The sequence below is a fragment of the Halichoeres trimaculatus genome, unplaced genomic scaffold (genome assembly GCF_033239565.1).
Source record: "Halichoeres trimaculatus isolate MK-OKI-2021-1 unplaced genomic scaffold, fHalTri1.1 fHalTri1_scaffold_22, whole genome shotgun sequence".
Lineage (NCBI taxonomy): Eukaryota > Metazoa > Chordata > Actinopteri > Labriformes > Labridae > Halichoeres > Halichoeres trimaculatus.
In genome coordinates this window covers 24,990,486-25,001,090 of record NW_027437200.1, presented here as the reverse complement: position 1 = coordinate 25,001,090, position 10,605 = coordinate 24,990,486, and the positions used below count along the sequence as shown (strand labels likewise).

Below are 10,605 nucleotides of genomic sequence, written 5' to 3'. Positions count from 1 at the left end.
ATGAATAAATGAGTGAATGAGTGAATGAGTGAACGAACAGAGGCCGTGTCTGTGGCGGACTCTCACACACCCTGATGACTCTCTTGGATCAGCTCGGCTCATTGTTCCGGACTCACTCGGGGCTCAGCGCTTGTTTCCGGCTCTCACAGCAACGACCGCGCATCTGGGGAGCGCGCGCTCCAGCTGATCTCCGGAGGAGCGCGTGAGGATGAGGATGAAGAGGAGCGCGTGAGGCTCGGCGCTGTGGTTTCCCGCTCAGGATGGAGGTGACCGTGGCTGTCCGCTGCTTCCTCTGGTCGTGAGGGGGGACAGGGGGACATGGAGGAGTCCAAGCGGAGGACCCGGACCCTGGACAGACTCACGGGGAAGTCCCGGGTCTCCAAGGAGACCAAGCTCCGGCTGCGCGTGATCTTCCTGGATGACAGCGAGCGCACGTTTGAGGTGGAGGTGAGTTTTTCTGAATTTAAAAAACTCGTTTTTCTTTAATGAAACAGTAAATCTGACGCTTCAGATCAGCTTTAAAAATGTTTTTAATTTGATTTTAGAGCTGCAGTGTTTCTCCCTTTCTGGGCATGATGAGCACGAGTGAAAATCACTTTTTAGTTTCACCACTAAACCATTACCTCTGATGTGTCTGTATTCAGTAAAACAAGAATCTCCAGTTTTTGGAGACATTTTCTGAATTTAGGTTCAGATTTTTGTCAAACGACAATCTACTTTTGACACTATCAATGATTTAACCCACACTGATACAAAAATTGTCTGAAACAGTATTTTCTGAGCTTTAATGGAGTCAAATAATGTTTTCTAAAGAGGAGCCTGTTGTGTTCTACTTCAGCGATTCTGTGGTGATTTTTCTGCTGTTAGAGTAATCAAACATTTTCTAAAACCAATGAATATTTGGAGAAAGTGTCTGAGGAGGCTTGGTTCATGTTTTAAAACTCCAGACGGATCATATCTGCTGTGTGTGGAGTCTCAGTTACCACCTGGATGTAAACAGTCTGCTGTCGATGAATCGTCATGTGCTCTGTCTGAGTGACAGGCGGCAACATGTCGGCCAACCAGGCTGTAACCTAACCTAAAAAGAGACCCTGTGTGTGTGTGTGTGTGTGTGTGTGTCCATTTTCCACACCCATGCGCTCTCTGTCAGTGCCGCCCCCGGGACATTCAGAGCATCTTTACAAGAGGAGGAGGAGGAGGAGGAGGAGGAAGGAGGAAGTGATGAAGGAGAAAGGACAGACTGAACGAGGATGAATGGATGAAGTCAAAAATAAAATCTAAGCAGAGATAAATATAGAGTAGGTGATAAAAATCAAAACTCTCTGTTTCTCACCTTCACGCCTCGACAGGAAGTAACCGCTCTGTGGTTCGTTCGTTCGTCCAGGAGGCGTCGACTCTTTCATCTAATCATCAGCTAGAATCTTCCTCTCCTTATAATCAGTTACAGCTGTGACGACCCTCCTCTTCCTCCTCCTCTCTTTCTGTCCTTCTCCTGACAGCTTAATGAGGGACTACCAGCGACTGCCAGCAGGGGGCTAAACACCACCTCGTAGACAGCCAACACCAAATAAAAACCCTGAGTTGCTGCTTAATGGAAGCACCATCGTTTTAATTAGGGTCCTCGCACTCAGGGAGAGGACTCCTTCAACCAGAGCTAGAAGGCCAAGAGCACTACGGTGTTTCATCCATTTCTTTCTTCTTCTTCCATCTGCACTTTGAGCTCTGAATCGACCCCTAAGTGTGCTTAAAAACTTATTAAAACCAGCACACATCTCATATTCAGCCAAAAAACTATTTTACACAAAAACTGATCTCCAACATACCAAAATGTGCTCTCTAGCGCCACCTAGGCACACTAAAACAGCTCTAAATAGCAGTAGGAATGTTGTAGAGAGATGAAACTAATGTCAAAATGTTTGTCTCACTGAGACACACAAATCACACACTGACATCCCTGATCTATCTCAAACAGGAAGCCAGCAATATCTAAAAATAAAGCAACATTTTTGGGCATTTTTCAAAAGTTATCTCCTTCTAGGCCATTAATGGTATCAGCTTGAAATTTGCTCAGATTACAGAGTGGACCCTGCTTTACAAAATCTATTCAGGAATTTTTTGTTTCCAAAATGGTTTTTGAATGACAAGCCCTCAAAGTCGGTGAACCCCAAAGAAGCCCTTTCAGCTCCCCCCTATTAGAATGAATGGGAGAGGAGGATCCAGCTCCACACAAGCTGCTGCAGTTAGGCCTCTACACAAAAAAGTAAAAGTGGTACAGCTTTAAAAATGACAGGGATGGATTCCTGATGAAATTTACTACAAAAATGTGTCATTTTAGAGAGATGTGGTCAACACTGTGGCAGATATGAAAAGATGTTTCAGACTTCAGTCAGTTTCACTCCTCAGAGGGCAGCAGTTGGTGATGATGTCACAATGACTGACAGTTCCGTGCAGCTGGTCATGTGACTCACTGAAGGCGGAAAAATGGGGTGTGTAACACACACACACACACACACATTATAAAGGGATAAAACCTTGACGGAGGAGGTGAAAGCGGCGTGAAGAATCAGTTCCTGTGACTTTGGACTCAGAGTTCACTCTGAGTTAGAGAGAACTGAGCCGTACTCCCCCGGGAGTCCTCAGTGCGCAGATTAAATAATCCCATCATCCCTCTGACTCTCAGCTTTAATTCTCTCTCAGCAAAAGGTTCTGGGTGGAGACTTCTTCAACAAAGTGTGCGGACATCTGAAGCTGCTGGAGAAAGAGTACTTTGGGCTGGAGTTCAGGCATCACGGCGGCAGCTACGTAAGAAAACCAGTGTCAGCAATGCCTGGGAGTGTCGAGGTGGTTCAGTAAGATTCATGTTCTCTGGTTGTAGGTCTGGTTGGAGCTGCTGAAACCGCTCGCCAAACAGATCAAATGTAAGTCAGACAGAAATCCAGTCTCTTCAAACTTTTGGGCATTTTTCCTCGGATCGATCACATGGGCTGAGGTTTCTGACTCTGGAAACTGAGGTTGAGGTTTTGATTTTGAAAAGCATGATCTGATTCAGTTTTATAGCTCAGTTTCAGAAACCCTGAAGAGGATTTCTGTGAATCTGTGCTCAGTTATTCCTCTGTATTTTTGAATCTAATAAATATAGAGTTGAATTTTTAAGTTGTTGAAAAAATTCTGTTTGAAAGAATTCAATTTCAGACCATGCTTTCCCAAACCGGTGTAATTATTCAGCTTTGGTTAATAGGGGCAGAAATCTCAGCTCATAATCCTAACTTTTCTTTTTTTTCCTCACTATCAAGACACCAACGATCTGTTCTTCAGGTTTATAGTCAAGTTCTTCCCCCCAGACCCCGGGCAGCTCAAGAGGAGCCTGACCAGGTAACGGTGTCTCTGAAAACGAATGAAGCGTAAAAGATCTCGACTGTTGAGCTCTCACTCATGATGCTTTGGATATTCCTGGTAGTAGTGTGAAGAAAAGAGTGATGTCTTGTGTGTTTGTAGGTATCTTTTTGCCTTACAGATAAAGCAGGACTTGTCAAACGGCAGCCTGACCTGTCATGACAACAGCGCCGCCCTGCTGGTCTCACACATACTGCAGTGTAAGCATTCAGACACAGCTTCGTACTTCCTTTACTGGATCCCAGAACTGACGTTCCTCTTGGTGTGTTGCAGCAGAAATAGGGGACTATGATGATGAACTGGACTGTCAGCACCTGGAGATGAAGCAGTACGTCCCCAACCAGGAGTACATTGACCACAAGATCATCAAGTTTCACAAGAAACACAGGTAGACGGGAACGGATCAGGCAGTTCTGACGGTTACGTTAGGGTACCTCCTTTGGGGTCTCATCCAGTCCCTCTCTTTGCGTTCAGAGGTGCATCCCCAGCAGATTCTGACATCCACCTACTGGAGGTGTCCAGGAAGTTAGACATGTACGGCATCCGGCCCCATCCAGCCCACGACGGGGAGGGGATGAGGATAAACCTGGCTGTCACGCACTCTGGAGTCCTGGTCTTTCAGGTATGGACTGAACTTTGGTAGACTCATGTGATCCCATGACCTGGTATCAGGTGTCACCAATACATTACATTTTGCATGATCTTGTCCCCCTGTGTTTTGTAGGGCAACACCAAAATCAACACTTTCAGTTGGGCCAACATTCGAAAGCTCAGCTTCAAGCGGAAACACTTCCTCATCAAGCTCCATGACAAAGTCGGGGTAAGGCCCCACCTGGCTGATGCTGATTGTGCTTTTTCCTTCACACACCTGTCAGACCCTGAATATCTGCGACTGACCCTGCTCGTGTTTGGTGTCCCCACAGCCGTCGGGTAAGGACATACTCGAGTTCTCGATGGCGAGTCGAGATGTGTGCAAGTCTTTCTGGAAGATGTGTGTTGAGTACCATGCCTTCTTCAGACTGGCTGAGGAGCCCAAGGCCATACACAAGACTCTGCTGTCCAGTAAGGGATCCAGCTTTAGATACAGGTAAAGAGATACAGCATCTCAACTACCAGACCAAGGGTGTTCAACATCCGGCTCTGGAGCCTCATGCGGCCCTTTGACTCCTTTGCAGTGGTTCCCCTTTAAAAAACATATTATCGAAATAAAGAATTGTTATTTTTTTTACAGAGGGTATTAATGATTAAACACACTGACACTTGAGAAAAACATGCGTTTTTGTGCCGGTTTAATATACGTTTGATATGTGGCACAACATTAGCAAACAACAAAAATTAGTTGAGCAACATTAAAAACGTGTTATCAAATTCGAGTTTTTTTTTTCAAAAAATTGAAATGTTTGCAAATTTGTGAGAGTTCAGTTTTTTTTAATTTTGGCAAATTTTCACATTTTCAAAACTGTTAGAAATGTTTGCAATTTTTTGAAATTCTAAAAATTTCAATCAATTTGGGCAATTTTCTTAATTTCAAAAAGTTTTGTAAAATGTTTTCAATTTTTTTTAATAACAAAAATTTGAAAAAAATGCTAAATTTCTAAATAATAAACATTTTTGGAAGTTTTTGCAAAAAATTTTGCAAATTTTTGCAAAATTTTTATGCATTTTTCTGAAATTCATTTTTTTTATATTTTTCTATTTTTTTTCTTTTTGCACATTTTTGAAACTTAAAAATATATTATTTTTGCTAGTTTTTTTAATTTGATTTTATTTTGTCTAACTTTTGGAACAATAAAAAAGAGACATCACATACAATTTTATACATTTAAAAAAAACCTTATTTAGATAATTATTCACTAGATTTTAATGTTGCATAGAGTTCCATGCACTATATCATCTTCACTGCAAAGTACATTTTGTGGCTCTGGAGTTATTTAAATTTTTTAATTTCTATGTGTTTTGTGTGGCAGCGGTCGGACCCAGAAACAGCTGCTGGAATGTATGGGGTCGAGAGAAAAGAAGACTTCACACTTTGAGAGGTGAGAGCTGATATTAGAGACACCGCTATGACGGGACAGAGGTGATACAGGAAGCACTTTGAGGGATGCTGAGACCCTCAGTATCTCAGTTAACCCAGGACCAAAACAGACCATGGTTGTTTTTGGTCATCCAGTCTTTAAATCTAGCTGTTAAACTTGTTTTTCTGAGTTCACCGCTCTGGTTTGTTAATCATTAAGTTTGCAGATAAGATATGAGAAGTTACTCTACCCTTTTGAAGTGACTTTGACCCTTAGGAATATCAGGGGGTTGAAGGCAACGGCCCTTGAAGAAAACTGGGAATGATAATAATAATAATAATAAATGTTATTTATAAAGCACTTTTAAGGAACTCATGGACACTTTACAACTGTTAAAATCAATACAAGCAAGTAAACAACAGGAAATAGTTGACAACATACCAAATGCACACCTTGAGAACAGATCCACCACGAGCTAACGATGTTGTCTTCCATCCAGGACCTACTGCCCGTCAGAGTTTGATCCCCGACAGTGTCGATCCTCTCCTGATCTCCTGACGGACGTCTCAAAGCAGGTAACGGATGAGTATCCATACGTTGACAGGCTCAGACCAGGTAAAGGTTTAAGACTCATCAGAGCTCCTCTGTCGTACTTCCTCAGGTATACGAGCTGGCCCAAGATTTCCCTCTGTCCGGTCACGCTTTCGGGGTCCGCAGCGAGGACGAGATGGATCCATATCACCAAGACGATACAGAAACAGATGGAGGTGCAGCCGGACGTCACCAGTCCCCCTTCGAGTTCCCCCACAGAACCCGTCCTTTCATCCGGGTCACCCCTCTCTCCCCAGCTCCTCGCCAGTTTGCCCCCTCCCCCAAGATGAGATGTGCTTCTACGTCCGTGATGGACGAGATGAGAGGGGGGCGGATAGGGGCCTACCGCCAAGCCCAGAGGCTGGCTGGGATCTACGGGAACCGGTCACGCCGTCGTCCCAACCCCCAGCCACATCCGGACGCCGCGCAGCAGTTGGTCCTGCTCTATCCAAACACTCCCGCCTACCATTACCACCCTGTGCTCCCGACGTTCCCGTTGGCAGGGCCCTCGCCACTCAACCGACACCCATACCTGTCGGACTACGTTGCCGTCTCCTCTCTGGAGCGTTTCCCACAGCCGAGGAGGCGAGATTATATACCCATGGATGGCTTATCTGGGCCGGCTTTCTACCCCCTGGGTCACGACTCGCCATCCTTGTCACCGATACGGAGGAACCTCCGCCCGTCTGGCTCAGGAGGGCTGGGCTTTTCCAGGTTTTACCATCCAGGTAGCAATGGAGCGCGGCTGATGGGGGCGGGGCACGAGGCGGGGCATTACAGCGACGACTCCAAATTCCTCCCAGGACTTCCTCGCCGTGTCGCCAGCCAACCAGACGTCAAGTTCCACCTCTCAAGGAGCTCCAACCCGGTGTTTAACCCTGCCTCCGAGTTCCGCCCTCTGGGTTACTACCCTCACCTGACACGCCCCTCCAGACCCACTTACCTGCCGTTAAACTCCTCCCCTTTACCTGAACGACCCGCCTCGCTTTGCATGCTGGGAGGCGCCACCGGGAGCTACAGCGATTCAGACCCTGAGGTTTTCTACCCCTACTACTGCCCACCACCCCCGCTGGGGAAGATGGTACGGTCTGCTGGACTGGCCAGGATGAGGTTCTCGTCTGGGAGCCTCCAACTGGATGAGGAGGAGGAGGAGGAGGAACAAGAGGATGGAGCAGCAAAGGAGAAGGAGCAAAAGGAGACAAAAGGTGAAGAGGAGAAGAAGGAGAAGGCAGGAGAAGGAGAGAAGATCAAAAGTCCTGTGAAGGTTACTGAAGTCACTCTGTAGACGAAAACATGTCCGAGACAAACTCAGATCGACCGCTGACTGTGTCTCAGACATTTGGGACGGACGTGTTAGCGTCACGTGTCTGAGACGTGACGTGCTCTGAGGCGTAAGAGTCGATGAAACGCTCTGCCATGCCTTCTTTCAGCAAAAACCTCAGCTCCACTTCACGGGTACAAGACGTTGGAGGGTGGATACGTCCTGGTTTCTAACAGCTGAAGGTCAAAGAAGAAGCGTTAGCCTTAGCCGCAGCAACAAACCTGCTGTTGCCTCTGAAGAGTTAAGATGATTGGACGTCTGAAGCAGCTGTTGGTAGGCATCAAGTGCTCGTTAGTCTTCATGTTGTGACACGCTGTAGTTTGGCCCTCAGAGATCAGGGAAGATCTCTCCATTCAGAAATGTGCGGTTTCCAGCAGATGTGTAGCCGTCTTAAATAAAAAGTTTTGATGGCCGTGAGGTTCAAACAGATAATTCACCATCCACTCTCTGATGATCACTTCCTGTTTCGCCCTGATTGGACACAGTGTTTCCTGTGCTGGAGCTGAATCTGTGTCAAGAGTCTTTCCTGAAGGGTTGATATTCCTTTAATGGCATGGAAAAAGAGTTTCCACCCTTTGTTTTTATTTTTTTTTCTTATATCTGAATTTTCAAAAAAGTTACAGACATTCATCAGAGGGTTAAAAGCTAATCAATACGTTTATCGATGAAATATATAGAGTTAAATGTGTGGAAAAAAAAAAGATAATCATGGAATAAACAAAAAACAATTCTTTTACCTCTCGTTTTGCTCTAAGAAAATTAAAACACTTCAGGAAAAACTCTTGACATGCACCAGAAAGTTAAATTCTGAAGTATTTTCTCTGAAACCAGCACTCCACAAGGTTTCCTTACTGAAAATGAACAGTTGAGCTAGCTAGTAGCTAGCAGCTAGTTTCAGCTAGCTTCACATGTTAATAGGATAAAACACCTCTACTCTACTCCCGCGCTGAACTGCTCGCACCGCCGTAAAGGAAATCCAACTTCAAGCAAACCTGAGTCTTAAGCACATGATGCGACAATCCTGGATTTGCAGATTCAGCATTTTATTGGAAATCGAAGAATCGTAGAAATCCGTAGAAATGAAGCTACTCACATCATGCGAACATTTTGCTCTCCTGATGAACAAGATTCAACTTTTGGTGTTTAAAAACCTGGGACCAAACCCCAGCAACATCTCTGCGTCTGTCCAGGTGAGATCGGGGAAACAGGATTATTTTATGAACTCATACTTACATGGTAGAGACCTGTTTCAACGACTTACAGCTCTCCTGGTGTGTCCTCTGTGGTGGTGCGTTTGGGAAACCACTGACGTGCTTTCCACCAGAAGCGGTGGCGTGGATCGCTGAGCCCTTCACGGCGATCACAGCCGCTCCTCTTGATTCACAAAGTGCGAGATCAGACGTTCTGGTTGAACTCTTTCCCCAGTGTTGTGTTGATCTGTGTGAGTATCTGTGTGTGTGGATCACTGGGCGTGTTTTTGTTATTTTCACTGACAGTTCCTTTGAATTTAGTGGGATTTCATGTGTTTACTTCTTTATGTTTGGTAAATTCAGCTGCCTGAATCAGATGACTGGAAGGAGGAAGCTGTGGTAGATTAAAAACAATAAACATGAAGATTTTAAAAAGGTGGTGTGTTGTTGTTTGGACTGAAATGACGTTAACGCTTCAAAACTTTGGAAACCAGTGTTCAAAGTTTAAGGAAACAGTTTTCCTTCCAAAAATCAAACAGTGGTTTGTACATGAACATATGTGTATACACTGGGAAACAGTATTAAACGCGTCAACTGTTTTTCTCATCATATTTATTTCCAAAGCTGCGATTCAAACTAAACTTCTCCCAGACATTGGTATTAACTGAAATAATCCACACATGAAAAGAAATCACAACGTTCAGGTCCATAAATAATGATTATGGTGAATTAAGTACGATAACACAGGAAAAAAGTATTGAACACACCATGGAAAGGCTGAATGCTTTGGACAGGAAATGCACCATACCACCTGAAATCTGTCAGTAATTACTACTTGAACTTCCAATTAGTGCAAACCAACATCAGCTGGGCTAGAGCAAATTGATGGTCCTATAAAAAAGGTGTTTTTTTCACCAAGCAGTTAAATAGCACACACCTCATGATGGGTAAAGGCAAAGAGCTCTCTGAAGACATTCACAACCTGATTGTTGCTCAGCATCAGAATGGAACTGGTTACAGACTTATATCAAAGCACCTGAATATTCCAGTCAGCACCGTTGGGGCCATTATTCACAAGTGGAAGAAGCACCACCTTACCATCAACAGGCCACGCACAGGAGCTCCTTGAAGATTTCTGACCAGGGAGTCAGAAAGATAGTCAGAAGAGGACTCAACCAGCCAAAGACCACCCTGAAAGGGCTCCAGAAAGACTTGGAGGCAGCAGGTACAATTGTTACAGAGAAAACAATAGGCAATGCACTCCACCGCCATGGCCTCTATGGACGCTCAGCCCGCAAGACTCCATTCCTGAAGAAAAGGCATGTTGAAGCTGGTTTAAAGTTTGCTGAACAGCATCTTGACAAGCCTGTAGAATACTGGGAGAATGTTGTCTGGTCAGATGAGACCAAAACTGAACTTTTGGGCTGTCATACTACAGACCATGTTTGGAGGAGAAATGGCTCTGCTCATCAGCCAAAAAACACTACACCAACAGTGAAGTTTGGAGGTGAAGCATCATGGCATGGGGTTGTTTCTCATCTCATGGTGTTGGCAAACTTCATATAACTGACGGAGCAATGAATGGAGCCATGTATGGGGAAATTCTTGATCTGAATCTGCTGCCATCCACCAGGATGATGAAGATGAGACGTGGCTGGACCTTCCAGCAGGACAACCATCCAAAGCACACGGCAAAGTTGGCTCTCAAATGGTTTCAGAAAAAGAAAATCAATCTGTTAGAACGGCCTAGTCAATCACCTGACTTCAATCCAACTGAACATTTGTGGAAAGAAGTAAAGAAAAGGGTTCACCAGAGGGCACCAAAGAATATTCCAGATTTAAAGACAATCAGACCATTAAACCAGATTTCTTTTCATGTGTGGATTATTTCAGTTTATACCAATGTCTGGGAGAAATTTGGTTTGAATTGCAGCTTTGGAAATAAATGTGATGAGAAAAAAGTTGATGCGTTCAATACTTTCTCCTTTTCTTTGCTTCATTAGTATTTGGGTTTTTCATTTGTATTTTAGTATGTTGTACAAACAAATATTTAGTTGAATTTGGGAAGTTATGTAATGTTGCATATTCAAAATAA

General features: G+C 44.5%; 1 protein-coding gene across 1 annotated transcript; it reads left to right on the top strand.

The window, feature by feature from the left end:
• Nucleotides 1-218: 218 nt before the first annotated feature.
• LOC141784292 (FERM domain-containing protein 7) lies at nucleotides 219-8,401 on the top strand. Its single transcript, XM_074662075.1, has 12 exons — nucleotides 219-447; nucleotides 2,698-2,802; nucleotides 2,876-2,918; nucleotides 3,294-3,372; nucleotides 3,496-3,593; nucleotides 3,667-3,781; nucleotides 3,868-4,015; nucleotides 4,118-4,213; nucleotides 4,317-4,480; nucleotides 5,361-5,429; nucleotides 5,908-5,983; nucleotides 6,070-8,401. Exons 1-12 carry the CDS (start codon nucleotides 319-321, stop codon nucleotides 7,282-7,284), a joined length of 2,337 nt encoding a protein of 778 aa, XP_074518176.1. The 5' UTR covers nucleotides 219-318; the 3' UTR covers nucleotides 7,285-8,401.
• The last annotated feature ends 2,204 nt before the right edge of the window (nucleotides 8,402-10,605 follow it).